Here is a 16,076-nt window from a genome sequence, read left to right on the forward strand (position 1 = left end):
ATTTACACTGAAATCATTAACTTGAAAGAAACTATCTGAAAATAAGAAGATAATTCTTTCAGAGATATGCCCACCTCCAAATTCAAAGTAATTTATCTTTACTGCTGGTCTAAGAAAACATCCTCTTTAGGTTTTTGCTTTTTAAAAAAATCAGAAACACAAAATACACAAGGGTCTTCCTAACTGAATGTAGAAATGACAACCCATGCATTGGGAGCACGCGAAAGGCCCGTGTAAACAGCAGGAGTGCCTCAACTTACAAATTACCCATTCACTCATATTAGCTCTGACATTAGCTTCATTAGCCACAGAACCCACAAAATTGGGGTAGAACCAAGTCATCCTCTACCTTAAAGGATCCCTTACATTTTTTTTTAAATTATCTCTTTTACCATTTTCCATGTCAACTTTTAATAGCAAACTTTTTGTTAATGTTACTCGAAAAATGAAGGATAATTCAAGGCATCGATAGATTTTTGGTTTATGGGGGCTCAAGTGTGATGGGAATATGAGCTGGCAAATTAAAATGACAAGCCATGATCTAATTGAATACCAGAGCAAGCCTGCAAGGCCATATGGCCTGGGTCTGCTTTGATGTCTTATGTGTTTTTAAATCTAATGTTTCTGTTTTAAATATTACATAAAGTAACTATTTAAAGCTATATTTCATCTGGTCAAAATCCTGTACAATTAGTTCAGAAAAAAATGTCTTCTTATTCCTGCTCCTGAATGATGGTGAGTGGGTAAAGTCTGCCTTGTTAAATGTTGGCCAAGCTCTGGCATTCAAGAAATAATTGCTGCACTTTTGCAAAGGCAAATACTTTTTAAGCTTAGTGAACTATACTGTAAAGAATCTCCCATGGATTATTTTGGAAATCCTAATGGAATTTTAAAAAATCCATTATAGAGAGCATGTGTTAAATTTCAACAGCTCTACATGTGAAAAATGCAGCCATTACCTTGACAAGCTCCTGTGCGGATATTGGGAATGAAGCCACGACGACAGGGCTGTGGCTGGGCAGGGCACATCTCACAAGGGTGTCCCCAGGCTCGTCCAACTGTTGCGCAGCAAAGGGTTTTGGTGCAGACAATGCCAGTGAGTTGCCCTTGGCACATTTGGTTGTTTACTGAAGTGAAACATGGTCCAGTCCTGTAATCTAAAATAAATATCGACTGTTATAAAACAGTACAATTATTCAAAAGCTATTTTAAAAACAGTTCTGAAAATTCTCCTTCCTAATAACTAAAGAAATTACCTGTAAGTTAAATTTAGTTCACTTTCAGATATAATGTTTAGTAATCATTAAATTTATAAAAGACACCAATAGCAGTTAAAAGGAAGCCATACACATTAATATCCATCTACATAATATTTATACAGCAAAATCCCTGGTATCTGGAATACAAGCAACTGGCAACCCAACCAACCATCAAAAAAAATTAGAGGAAGTAAATAAATAAATTAAGATAAATACAAATTTACATAAAAGTTTAAAATTGTTAAAGTAAATGTTCTCTGAGGCAACACAGCATCCCTTGGTGAAGATAGAAGACTCTTCCAAAAATATCTCCTCAACATACCTGCCTAGAAAGTCTTTATCTTTATTAGCATTAGGTATATTTGTAATGCTTTATCTGTAACCTTGGGAGAGAGAGCTTAATTATGACATTAACAAGGTTCGCGCAATGCTGCTAGAGTGCCAGCAACCAGGGTCCGAATTTAAATTTTGTAAGTTATGGGAATTACCTAATTAAAGTGAACGTTACATAAGTTTTCAATGTTAATATCTAATAGATCTCTAATAGAGAGAAAACATTTCACGGGCTACCAAATATGTATAAAATTCTTTCCTCTCACCTTAAACCTATGCCCACTTGTTTGTGATATGTCAACTGTGTGGGGGGGGAAAAAAGACGTTGACTACCTATCCCATTTTCACCTCTCAATTGACCCCCCAGCTTCCTTTGCACCAGGGAAAACAAGCCCAGCCTATCCAATCTACCCTTGAACTAAAGTCCACCAATCTAGACAACATTTTGGTGAATGTCCTCTGTGCCTACTCCAGTCCTTCCTTTCGTTTGTGGCAACTAGAACTGCTCACAGTCTGGTCCAACGAATATTTTGAATTGCACCATATCATCCCAACTCTTGTATTCTGTGCCCTGGCCGTTGAAGGCACATTATGAGGCTTAGATAAAAGAGCAGTTCACAGAAGGGTTTAATAAAGAGCTGCCTGCCTCCACGGGCAGTGGAGGTCACTGAGATAACCAAGTCCAGCCAGTTATGTGCACTACAACTTTTGAAGTGGGCCAGAGCTAACCTTTATGCAGGAGTATAAAGGTAGCAGCTTTTCTCACTCTTTTGCTTCCTGCTTTTGTGCTTCCTGTATCCTTTGACCACGTAAACCTCTAATATAATCAGCAAAAAAGCTTTATAACAGGGGCATTGCTGCCCACTTCTCATTTATGGTGGAGTAATGAACAGAACAGCCTTCTTCATCATCCTAGTGACCTGTGTTGCCACTTTTGGGGAACCATACACTTGGACCTTAAGTCCCTCTGTTCATTAATATTCCTTAATGCCCTGCTGCTTACTGTACATGTCCTACCCAGATTTGATTTCTAGAAATGCATCATTTTGTACTTATCAGGATTAAATTTCATCTGCAAAAGCTCCACCCATCTTTCCATCTCATTTATGTGCAAATGCAGACTCAGACAACTTTCCTCAGTAACAATGCAACACCAATCAGAAGTCAGTTAGTAGGGAAAAGGCTGCCCCCCCACCAAAATATTATGGGATTGGTTGGTTAATTGGGCGGCACGGGTTTCATGGACAAAATCGGCTTCTACTGTGTGGTCAATAAATTGACAGATATTTTAAAAAATAGAAGAAGCTGATTGTGACCAAATGGCAATATCAAAGCAATAATGTCTTGCAATGATGTTATGAAATATTAATAACATAGCCACAGTTAAGAGAGGAAATCGATTTTTCCATTGAGAACTTACATTACCAACTGGACCAGTGCACATGTGGAACCTCAAGTTTTGAACAAATGTTAAATACATCAATCTGATTGGGCCTAGTGACATAATAATTGTCCATGTTTAGTCAGTGATGGAACAAGAAGTGTTTGAATAAAATTAAAGAGTAACTTGCCTAGTGTTAATTCCATTTTCCACCAGAAAAACTAAATGAGGAGAGACTACATGAATTCAATGGGTTATCTATATTTCTTTTAGCAGACAAAAGGCAGGGAAATCAAATTCCATTTAAAGTCAGGAAACCAGCCAGTGAATAATAGACACTGCTGAGTTTGTGGACTTTATACACACAAATTTGTATCAAAAGTTCTTGAAATGTTGGATGACAGAGAAATAAAGCCATAGTTTTAAGATGCTCTTGCTACAATTAAATCTTCTTTCTTTGGCTTGGCTTCGCGGATGAAGATTTATGGAGGGGTATGTCCACGTCTGCTGCAGGCTCGTTGGTGACTGACAAGTCCGATGCGGGACAGGCAGGCACGGTTGCAATTAAATAGATGAGAAAAAAACAACATTGAATTGTGGAGTGAAGTGCATGAATCCTTGAAGCATATTTCAGTACCGTGTCCATATTCCCACCTTTTGATTGCTTTAGTGCATTGAAATCTATCAATCCCAACCACGCATACTTTTAAGAAAGATCTCCTTCCTCTTTCAAGTGCACCACCCCTTCAAGAACTATAGTTCTGTCTTTGAGGAAGTAGCCCATCCATTAATCCCCTTCACAATCCTGTATCAATGAGATCAGCTCTGATTCCTACAAACTCCAATGGGTTAAAACTGATTTTACATCCATCTTTCCTTGTGAGATTAATCAATTTTATGCATTGCCACCGTGGAGATCAAAACCACATAAATACTTGTGTGGTGTGACCTCAACAAAGCCTTGCATAATTGCAGCAAGATTTCCACATTTTTATTTCTTGGACAGTTGCTCAAGATATAGCATGATTCGCAATTTCTCCAGCTCTGTAGGTTCTGAGATAGTTGCTCAGCCAGTTCAGACATGGAAGGGAAAAGAGAGAAAGAGCCAGTGTAAGACAGTGTTGGAGTGATGGAAACTTGGAGGATGGGAGAGCAAGAGGGAGTTATGGATAGGGAAGTGTTGGGCAGAGTGGAGGAAAGAGGAGCTGAGGAGAAAGAGAATTGGGGATATCGAAGAGTGGACGGCAGAGGGAAGAAAATTATAACGAGAAATTGGTGTTAAGAGATGGAGAGTGGTCAGGGGAGAGAGGGAAAGTGATGCTTGGGAGACATAATGGGAGCAGGAGGGAGGAAAAGCAATATTTATTGATCCTCCTCTCCTCTTCTTTACATCTGTATCCTCTATTCCCTGCATAATCCATCCTTTCTCACTACCATTTCCATCCCCTTCCCATGTTGATTGCACAGTATCAAGTCATAGCCGGACTCAGTTACTCACAACCAGTCAACACTATGGGTTGGCTTTTGCTCCTGCATGCTTTAAATAAAGCAGCAGGGAGGAAGGGAGGGAGGGAGGGAGGGAGAGAAAATGCACGAGTGCATGTGAGAGAGTATGTCTAAGTGTGAGAGAGTGTGAGTATGTGCAAGTGTGTGTGAGAGAGAGAGTATGTACGAGTGTGAGGGAGACCATGTATGAGTGTGTGCGCGTGAGAGAGTATGTGAGTGTGTGTGTGAGAGTAAGTGTATGTGTATGTGAGAGAAAGAGTACATACGTGTGTGTGTGCGAGAGTATGTGTATGTGCGAGTGTGTTGTGTGAGAGATCTGACAAGAAGGGACAGCGAGGGTTAAGCTATGACAGCACTGGACTGGGAGTGGCTGAAGAATGACCACAATTGGGGTGCAGTGGGACATCTCCAACTTGAATTTTATGTGGACAAGAATATTATTGCAAAACTCCTGTAAAGTCACTCTAAAATACTTAATGTTTTAATTTATACTACAGTAAATGTAATTACAAGAGGCAGTATCTTAATAAAGCATTCTCTATCCTCATGAAACCCCACCCAGGCTATGCCCTCTTCACTCTCCTTTCATTGGGGAAAAAGGTACAGGAGTCTGAAGACGAGCACCCACCAGCACAAGGACAGCCTCTTCGCCTCTGCCATCAGATTCCTGATTGAACAGTGAACTGCAGACTCTGCCTTACTTTCACGTTTTCTTTTTCTTGCCCAATTTTATTTATTTTGTAAGGTGGTTTATATGAATGCTTGCACTGTGATCCTGCCACAACACAACAAATTTCATGACGTTCATGACCATAAATTCTGATTTTGATGTCCACCATCATTATCAAGCCAGGGAACGAATCCTGGTTAAAGGAGAAGTTTGTAAATAACTTACCCAACTGTAGGACAGCACAAACTGTGGAATAGGCTATGGTCTAACCAATCCAAAAATGCTAGGAAATAGTAGTATAATATTAAAATCTAACATAAGGTACCAGTTCAAAAATATTCCGATCCACAAGTATACTGAAAGCGGAGATTGATAGGTACTTCATTAGTAAATCTCTTGATGGCTATGGGAAGAAGGCAGGAGAATGGGAATGAAAAAAAAAATACATCAGCCACGATTCAAATAGCGGAGCAGACTTTTGAAGGCCAAATTTAATCCTGCAGAATATGTTATGAAGTGACCAACATAGACTATAAAAATTGAGGTGAGAATACCTAGATTTTTTTTTTTGTTTTTGAAACCTTGACCTATTTTGACATATATAATTCAACCTGATTCTTTGGCTTGGCTTCGCGGATGAAGATTTATGGAGGGGTAATGTCCACGTCAGCTGCAGGCTCGTTTGTGGCTGACAAGTCCGATGCGGGACAGGCAGACAGGGTTGCAGCGGTTGCAGGGGAAAATTGGTGGGTTGGGTGTTGGGTTTTTCCTCCTTTGTCTTTTGTCAGTGAGGTGGGCTCTGCGGTCTTCTTCAAAGGAGGTTGCTGCCTGCCGAACTGTGAGGCGCCAAGATGCACGGCTTGAGGCGATATCAGCCCACAGGTGGTGGTCAATGGGGCAGGCACCAAGAGATTTCTTTAGGCAGTCCTTGTACCTCTTCTTTGGTGCACCTCTGTCACGGTGGCCAGTGGAGAGCTCGCCATAGAACACGATCTTGGGAAGGCGATGGACCTCCATTCTGGAGACGTGACCTGCCCAGCGCAGTTGGATCTTCAGCAGCGTGGATTCGATGCTGTCGGCCTCTGCCATCTCGAGTATTTCGATGTTAGGTACAGACTCAACCTGATTAAAACCTGTTTAAACCTTAATAAACCATAATAATCAGAGAAACAGAATTAAGAAAGGAACAGAAGATATGAAATTGTTATAGAAAACTATTGTCTCTATAGATTGGAAATTACACGTTTACTCTACTGTCTTTATTCAATTCCCTGCTACACCGTACAAGTTATTTCTAAAACAGACGATTTAGCCATGAACATCCAGCATAAGGCAAGAACTAATAATCTCCAGAGAAGTACTGAATTTAATTCAAATCTGCTGTGAATTAAAATAGACTTTATTTTAATTACATTTTCTTTGCCCTTAGCAGTCTGAATCTAGGAAACATTATTATTGAACCGTTGCAGACACTCAAGTGAAAGTATTCCCAATACACCATTAGGTAAGGTATTCCAAAATTTAGAATCAGTGATGAAAAAAGAACAGTGAATGATGGGTGATTCTGCTTCACACTCCACAAAATGTTGCTTGGCCTGCTGAGTAACTAGCACTTTCTATGTTAATAGTACTTAATGTGTTCAATTTGGCTCAATAGATTAGCTTATGAGGTACAAGAATTAATGAAACACCGAGCCCAATGAATGAGGAAAATCTTCTACCATCCAAGGTCTATCATCATGTTTACCCTATTAACTTGAAATATTGGTCTCAGAATAGGTATCTCAAGGAAAATATCAATTTTCAACTCAAGATGGCTAGGAGTGAGAGGGAGGGGAGGAAACCCAGAAGTTAATTTAAAGAAGTTTGTTCAACACAATTAAAAAAAAACATTTTAAATTGAGACAGGTAACAGGCCCTCCCTTCTGGCCCATGTACCCCTGCCACCCAATTACAGCCCCGAGTACATTTCGAATGGTGGGAGGAAACCAGAGCCCCTGGGAAAAACCCATGCAAACAGGGAGCAAATGTACAAACTCCTTACAGACACCACAGGATTCAAAACTTGGACCCGATCACTGGCACTGAAATAGTGCTACGGTAACCGTGCAGCTCAATGGTATTACACAAACAGGCCTTTCAACTGAAGCAACACTTCACTTTTACATCCTGAGGACTTATTTACTGCATTCGGTGCTCCCTTTGAGGTCTTCTCTACATTGGAGAGACCAATCGCAGATTGGGAGATCACTTCACTCAGCACCTCCTCTCCGTTTGCAACAACTGTGATCTCCCAGTGGCCAACTATTTCAATTCTGGGTCACACTCCCGCGCTCATGTCTATCCATGGGCTTGTGCACTATCCCACTCAGACCACCTGCATATTAGAGGAACACTCTCCAGCCAGATGGCATGAACAAAGACTTTACTACCTTCCACTAAACCTGCTTGCCTTTCCTTTCCTGTCTTTCCAGTTCTTTCCAGCCATCCCTCCTCCCCTTCATTGCTGCTGTCCCCTTCCTCCTTTCTTCATCTATCATGTCCTGTCTTTGTCACCCCCCACTCCACCCCCACTCTTTTGTTCAGACGCCTGCCAGCATTTTCTCCTACTTTGAAGGGCTCAAGCCCAAAAGGTTGGTTATATATCTTTACCTTTGCTACACAAAGGACACTGTTTGACCTACTGATCTTCTCCAGCATTTTGTGTTTTTCTTCAACCACGATGTCGACAGAACGTGTGATGTACAAGGGAAATAAACATAATGAGTTTATGTACCCTGTACACATGCACATGTTTGCTGCCAGCTGAACAGGTACTTTGTAGAAAAAGCCTACAAAATCAACAAAAAAAAAACAATTGAATTGTTGAATTAAAAAGAGATAATACAAAAATAGATCATAAATAGTTATCTTGGTGCGAAAAAGGTGACTGCAATTGAGTAGGCAATCTTTTTGTGAGGCTGGGAGACCATAATGCAATGCAAGGGGAGATTCAAGAGTCTGATAGTTGTTGGAAAGACACTGTTGTTCAACCTAGAGGTGCTGGTCTTCAAGCTTCTGTACATTCTGCCTGAAGGTAGCAGAACGAAGAGGTTGTGACCAGGCTGATGGGAGTCCTTTATGATACTGGCTGCCTTCTTGAGACAGTGAGTCAGATAGATATCTGCCATGAATAGGAGGTCAGACCACTACATTTGCTACCTTCTGGATATTCCTGTGTTCCTTGGCATTCGAATTTCCAAATCAAGCTGTGATGTATTTAGCCAGTATGCTTTCCACAGTTCACCTGTAGAAGTTTGAAAGAGCATTCATGGACATGTCAAATCTCCTCTGTTTTCTTAGAAAGTAGAGGCATTGGTGTGCCTTCTTCACAGTTGCCTAGATGTGCTGGCTACAAGAAAGGTCTTCTGAAATAGCGACCTCCAGAAATGTGAAGGTTGTACCCCTCTCAACCTCCATACCATCAATGCAGGCAAGTGCGTTATCCAACAAACTCTCCTTCCTGAAAACAATGTTTCCTTGGTCTCAGTGATGTTGAGAGCAAGATTGTAGTTCAGGCACCACCCAATCAGATTCTCGATCTCCATTCGGTATTATGACTAATCATTTACAGTTATTCATTGATTACTTGCTTTAAACTCATCTATAGACTTGAATGAATATGTAACAGGTGTCACCGACTTCATCGAGACCTGCATGGATGAGTAGGTGCCCACGTGCAAATACCAGGTGTTCCCCAACCAGAAGTCCTTGAGGAATCAGAAAATCTGCAACCTGCTGAGGGGAAGAACAAGGGTGTTTAAGGCCAGGGATCGAGATCTTTACAAAAAGTCTGCGGAAGGCCATCCCCAAAGCAAAGTGGCAATTCCAGAAGAAGATAAAGACAGAGAGAGATATATGCCACCTATGGAAGGGAGTGCAGGCCTTTACAGCCTACAAAGTGAAGACGAACATTATAGATGGCTGTGATGCTTTACTACCTGATGAGCTGTTTCTACGCCCACTTTGAGAAGAAGAACCAAACAATGCCTACTAGAATCCCTGAAAAGACCCTGTGATATCTGCCTCTGAGGGCAACGTCAGAACATCATTCAAGAGGGTGAACCCTCACAAGGCATCAGGCCCTGACGGTGACCCTGGCAGGATACTGAAAATCTGTGCCATCCAATTAGTCGGAGTTTTCACCAACATTTTCAACCTGTCATTGTGGCAGTCAGAGGTTCCCACCAGTTTCACAAAGGTATCAATCATCCCGGTACCCAAGAAGAGTAGCGTGGGCTTCCTCAATGACTACCACCAAGTAGCACTAACTTCTACTGTGATTAAATGCATCGAGAGGATGGTCATGGCTAGAATTAACACATAACTAAGTAAAGATCTGGACCCACTGCAATTCGCCCATCATCTCAATCACTCCATGGCAGATGCAATATCACAGGCTCTCCACTCGGCTCTAGATCACCTTGAAAACAGCAACTCATACATACAGTTGCCCTTCATAGACTACAGCTCAGCCTTCAATACCATTATTCCTTCAGTGCTGGTCAAGAAGCTACAAACTTGACTTTTCATCGGAAAACCACAGTCAGAACAAATTGGAAACATCTCCTCCTCAAGGATGCGTGCTTACCCACTGCTCTACTCGTTATACACCTACGACTGTGCAGACAGGCACAATTTCAAGGCCATCTACAAGCATGCCAATGACACCACAGCTCTCAGCAGAATCACAAACGGCAATGAGGAATCATACAGGAGGGAGACAGAACAGCTTGTTGAATTGTGTAACCACAATTTTGCACCCAACAACACCAAAATCAAGATGATGGTGGACTTCAGGAGGAAGTCAGGGAAATATGACCCAGTCCTCATTGAGGGCTCAGTAGTGGAGAGGGTCAAGAACTTCAAATTCCTGGGTATCACCATTTCTGAGGATCCGTCCTGGAGCCTCCACATTGCTGCAATCACAAAGAAGCCTCACCAGCAGCTATACTTCGTGAGCTATCTGAAGAGGTTTGGTATGTCATCGAAGGCCGTCGCGAACTTCTACAGGTGGACCGTGGAAAGCATTCTAGCTGGTTACATCAATGCCTGGTATGGAGGCGCCAACTCTCAGGACAAGAATAAACTTCAGAGGGTTGTTAACTTGGCCTGCGACATCATGGGCACCAGATTTCACTCCAGTGATGACATCTACATGAAGCAGAGTCTTAAAAAAAGCAGCTTCTATCTTCAAAGACCCCACCACCCAGGCCATGCCCTTTTCCCTCTGCTACCATCGGGAAAAAGGTACAGGAGCCTAAAGATGAGCACTCAGTAGCACAAGGACGGCTTCTTCCCGCTGCCATCAGATTCCTGAATAATCAATAAACCAAAGACACGGCCTCACTTTTCAAGCACAATTATTGTTATTAATATTTTTTTAATTGTAATGTTGTAAGATGGTTATAATATAGTAAAACCTCGTTAGAATGCGGCAGTTGGGGTCCAAGATTTCATTCCACATTAAGCCGAGTCGTGGAACAGATTCAGGGGCAGCTGCCATGGGACATCAGGGCCGGGGGAAGGGGCAGAGGGGAGGGGCGTGGGAAGTTGGGTCGTGGGCTGATTGTCGTCAGCCCGCCCCTTAGCAGTTTGGGGACCACAGACACCCGCGCTATAAGTGATTCCGCGGATTAAAGAATCGTGTTCTCACGAGGTTTCACTGTACATATGTTTGCACTACAATGCTGAAATAAAGCAATGAATTTCAAAACGTTCATGACAATAAATCCTGATTCTGATTCTGAATTGGGGACTTCAGTCCATGATCAGTTCTATATATGAAAGTTCTAAAATAGCCAAAAGTGGACGTGCAGAAAGTAGTCAAATGTTTCATATATGATTTGTTTTTAAATGCAATTTTTCCCAAATGACTCACAAAGCAGATTATCTTGGCTGTGCTTTGGAAATGCCAGTGATCTGCCACAATTATAACTCTATCCAACAAGAGAGAGTCCAACCAACCACCATTACCATTCAACGAGATTACCATTCCCATTACCAAACTGTTCCTTGGCTCCCTGATACACACTTTTATGACCTACCAAGCAAAACAATGAGTAAAATTGCATATTCTTCATTGTCTGGGTAATTACAAGTCCAACATCACGCAACAAGCTAGGCAAAGCAGTCTATTTGAGTAACACCCTATGTAATTCTCTCCTCCATCAACAGCACATGAAATTTACAATGTGCACTACCTGGAAAATGCAGTGCAAAATCTCATCGCAGATTTTTTGACAAATATATGACCGTTACCACCTGGAAAAAGGAGTACCAGGTGTTCTAAAGCACCACTGCCAGCAAATACCCCTCCACCATCCTATTTTGCATATGCAGTGCCCTCCATAATGTTTGGGACAAGACCACTCATTTTCTTTATTTTCCCATTTACCCCACATTTATAAATTTGTTATCAAATACTTCACGTAATTAAAGTGCACTTTCTAGATTTTATTCATGGTTATTTGTGTACATTTGCTAGATGCAAAGCAGGGCAAAGGGTGTCTGCTTTGGATCTTGGGCAGTTCCTTTACACACTTTGCTCTTCCTGCGACTCTAATACAGATTAATCTTGGTCTCATCTGTCCACAAGCCCTTTTTACAAAATTCTGCAGGCTCTTAAAATACCTGTACTTCTTGACAAACTGCAATCTGACCATCCTGTTGCTGTGGTTAACTAGTGGTTTGCATCTTGCAATGCAGCCTCTGCATCTCTGTTCATGAAGATTTGTGGACAGTGCTCATTGACACATCCACACCTGCCACCTGAAGAGTGTTTCTGATCTGTTGGACGTACGTTTTGGGATTTTTCTTTTCATTATGATGAGAATTTTTCTGTCATGAGCAGTGGAGATCTTCCTTGGCCGACCAGTCCAAATGCGATTGCTGAGCTCACCAGTAAGCTCTTTCTTCTTAATGATGTTCCAAACTTTTTTTTTGGAAATCCTAATGTTTGGATGATGTCTCTTACTGTTTTATTGTTGTTTTTCAGCCTCATATTGGCTTCTTTGACAAGTATGGTCCTCGTGTTGAAAAATGGCAACTATAGACTCCAGAGGTGTTCAAAAGCTTAGAAGCAAATCTAGCTCTCTAATGCACCAATGAAGCAATTAAATATACCTGAATATTCACAAACACCTGTGAAGCCAAATGTCCCAAACATGGTGGCCTGAAATGTGGGGACTATGTATAAAAAGGGCTGCAATTTCTACAAGGTCAAACCAAAATGTATACAAGTACCTTGAATAAAATTACTTGTAAGTTGTTTGATTACAAATTTAATACTGTGGAGCAGTTGGAAAAAGTGTCTTTGTCCTAAACATTATGGAGGGCACTGTATATTGTAGTAGCTTGATTTGAGATTAAAAGTCCTGATCCTTATCCAACAACTCTATTGAACAGACTAAAGCAGTTCAAGGTGGTAGCTAAGGATAGACATTAATGCTGGGTCTACTTGCCATCTTCCAAAAATTAAAAGGAAGAAAATTAGTTTTGATATCACGTGCAAGATAAATATTTAAAAACATTGATTACAAGATCAAATACTGAATGCAACTGACGTTTGCGACTCTTGCCTAGTAAAATCTTTAATAATAATTGCCAAGTATCTATTATTTACATTAACCAAGCTTGCTCATAAAATTCTTTAAAACTTTTGTGAATAAAATGAAGCAGGTACTTGGCTATGAGGTGCTGTTAAATATACATATGATCCTCATGAGAAAATCTAATATAAAGTAGCTCTCTTAATGTTTACTACATTTAAACAATCAACCGATATAATTAAAAACATATTGGCAACATGCGAGTTGGGAAAGAAAAACAGAAGTTATTTTAAAGCTCTGGAGATACGAGGGTAAATCACGCAGTGTTGTCTATTGCTCCAGCCACTACATTATAATGGAGTAGTATTGAACAAAAGTACATAAAGATATGTATAGGAGTGATGCCAGGGCAGCAATGATTGAACAAGTTAAAATGACAGAAAAAAGACAAGAGGTGACCTGAGAGAGATCAGCAATATTGTAAATGGTTTTGATTGAAGTTATTTCCACCAGCAAAGACGACAACAGACAGGAGGGGGCAGAACACATAGGATAGTCAAAAGTGAGGTAAGTAGCACAGGAGAGAGAAAGTACAAAGAGGTTAGAATGATGGGATTAGATTCCAAAAAAGGTGAGAAAATGTGTGGAGTTTAAATTGGTTGAGGTTAGTTTTGCTACATATTGTTGAGGTTAGCTTTATGTTGTTACAAAAAAAATGAATAATTCTGCAGAATGTTCTTTCTCAGAGAGAGTTATAATACGAAACTTTCCACGGTTGATCTAAATAGATTAATTTAAAAGGGAAGGAGAGTAGGTAAGGAAGAAAGAATGTGAACTACTGTGTATACTCATTTAATCATCAAAAACTTTTGGTCCATTTTTTGGGTCAAATTTGGGAGGACCGCTTTTTCATGGGTCATACCTCTGACCATATAAAGTACCTGCGTAGTTCAAGGCGTCGGGAGCTTGGATGGGTGGGTGGTTAGGGCCTAGGAGTGAGTCCGTGGCCAGGTCATTGGGAGCTTGGATGGGTGGGTGGTTAGGGCCTAGGAGTGAGTCCGTGGCCAGGTCATTGGGAGCTTGGATGGGTGGGTGGTTAGGGCCTAGGAGTGAGTCCGTGGCCAGGTCATTGGGAGCTTGGATGGGTGGGTGGTTAGGGCCTAGGAGTGAGTCCGTGGCCAGGTCATTGGGAGCTTGGATGGGTGGGTGGTTAGGGCCTAGGAGTGAGTCCGTGGCCAGGTCATTGGGAGCTTGGATGGGTGGGTGGTTAGGGCCTAGGAGTGAGTCCGTGGCCAGGTCATTGGGAGCTTGGATGGGTGGGTGGTTAGGGCCTAGGAGTGAGTCCGTGGCCAGGTCATTGGGAGCTTGGATGGGTGGGTGGTTAGGGCCTAGGAGTGAGTCCGTGGCCAGGTCATTGGGAGCTTGGATGGGTGGGTGGTTAGGGCCTAGGAGTGAGTCCGTGGCCAGGTCATTGGGAGCTTGGATGGGTGGGTGGTTAGGGCCTAGGAGTGAGTCCGTGGCCAGGTCATTGGGAGCTTGGATGGGTGGGTGGTTAGGGCCTAGGAGTGAGTCCGTGGCCAGGTCATTGGGAGCTTGGATGGGTGGGTGGTTAGGGCCTAGGAGTGAGTCCGTGGCCAGGTCATTGGGAGCTTGGATGGGTGGGTGGTTAGGGCCTAGGAGTGAGTCCGTGGCCAGGTCATTGGGAGCTTGGATGGGTGGGTGTTTAGGGCCTAGGATTGAGTCTGTGGCCAGGGCATTGGGAGCTTGGATGGGTGGGTGGTTAGGGCCTAGGAGTGAGTCTGTGGCCAGGTCATTGGGAGCTTGGATGGGTGGGTGGTTAGGGCCTAGGAGTGAGTCTGTGGCCAGGGCATTGGGAGCTTGGATGGGTGAGTGGTTAGGGCCTAGGAGTGAGTCCGTGGCCAGGGCATTGGGAGCTTGGATGGGTGGGTGGTTAGGGCCTAGGAGTGAGTCTGTGGCCAGGGCATTGGGAGCTTGGATGGGTGGGTGGTTAGGGCCTAGGAGTGAGTCTGTGGCCAGGGCATTGGGAGCTTGGATGGATGGGTGGTTAGGGCCTAGGAGTGAGTCTGTGGCCAGGGCATCGGGAGCTTGGATGGTTGGGTGGTTAGGGCCTAGGAGTGAGTCTGTGGCCAGGTCATTGGGAACTTGGATGGGTGGGTGGTTAGGGCCTAGGAGTGAGTCTGTGGCCAGGGCATCGGGAGCTTGGATGGTTGGGTGGTTAGGGCCTAGGAGTGAGTCTGTGGCCAGGGCATCGGGAGCTTGGATGGTTGGGTGGTTAGGGCCTAGGAGTGAGTCTGTGGCCAGGGCATTGGGAGCTTGGATGGGTGGGTGGTTAGGGCCTAGGAGTGAGTCTGTGGCCAGGTCATTGGGAGCTTGGATGGGTGGGTGGTTAGGGCCTAGGAGTGAGTCTGTGGCCAGGGCATTGGGAGCTTGGATGGGCAGGCAGCCAAGGCGAGGGTCTGCAGTCAGGGTGTCACCAGCTCTGGTGGACAGCTGGGCGAGGATCGTGTGCAGCCGGTGGGTGGCCGGGGCCAAGGCGGGTGGTCAGGCTCAAAGGGGGGGGGAGGATTGACTTTTACACGGATCGTTATGAAAACGCGATTTTTGGGGCAAAGAAGGTAGTGCCAACTATTTCACGGTATCGATAATTTCACAGGCATACACAGTACATCAAATCAAATGAGGAATAGTGAGAGAATAGTGAGAGGAACAGTGCTCTTGGGATTTGTTGAGCAGAAAAGATTGTTTCTGTGAAGTAACTTCATAATATCAGATTTAATCTGCCATCAAAGTTGTCCTCTTGCCTCAAGAGTCATCTTGTTAGTGTAAATGGTTAACACGTTATATTTTGAACATCAACCAATTATACAGTAAATGGTTTGACCCGTCCTTTTTCAAGAAGTTTCAATTCATTATTGTTTTGGAACAAAACTTTTATATATTTCCACTGCACAACTTGATAACCTAGTGGGCTTGGTTCTACAATTATGTTTGTACAGTGATTTGTCGATGTAATTTTAAAAATTGAGTCACTTTACTGAAATTCCATTTGGGCATGGTCCCATGTCAAGTTAGGACAAGTCTTACTGGTAATCTAAATTTTTGCATAATCATGTTAAAGGAATAAAATTTGACATATATAGACATGATTCTATATGTAGTCTTAAATTTGTTAACGGAACTGTTATAACATCTGAAAGTAGATTGAAGTGAGCCAGCATTTGTTCCACATGAACTGAACATGGCAATGCAGTGTTCAACAATGTATGTTGATACTTCATCAGGAAGCTCTACCATCCATATTTTAAATGTAATCAAGT

The 16,076-nt window shown here is 42.6% G+C and overlaps 1 protein-coding gene across 1 annotated transcript in view; it reads right to left on the reverse strand.

Moving 5' to 3' along the window:
* Positions 1-16,076, reverse strand: part of LOC138745618 (fibrillin-1-like) — a 341,681-nt gene that overhangs the window by 239,545 nt on the left and 86,060 nt on the right. The window contains exon 6 of the mRNA XM_069902837.1: positions 960-1,157. Within this exon, the coding sequence (XP_069758938.1) occupies positions 960-1,157 (198 nt within the window). The remainder of the gene's footprint in view (positions 1-959; positions 1,158-16,076) is intronic.

This window comes from Narcine bancroftii, chromosome 11 (genome assembly GCF_036971445.1).
Source record: "Narcine bancroftii isolate sNarBan1 chromosome 11, sNarBan1.hap1, whole genome shotgun sequence".
NCBI classification, from domain to species: domain Eukaryota; kingdom Metazoa; phylum Chordata; class Chondrichthyes; order Torpediniformes; family Narcinidae; genus Narcine; species Narcine bancroftii.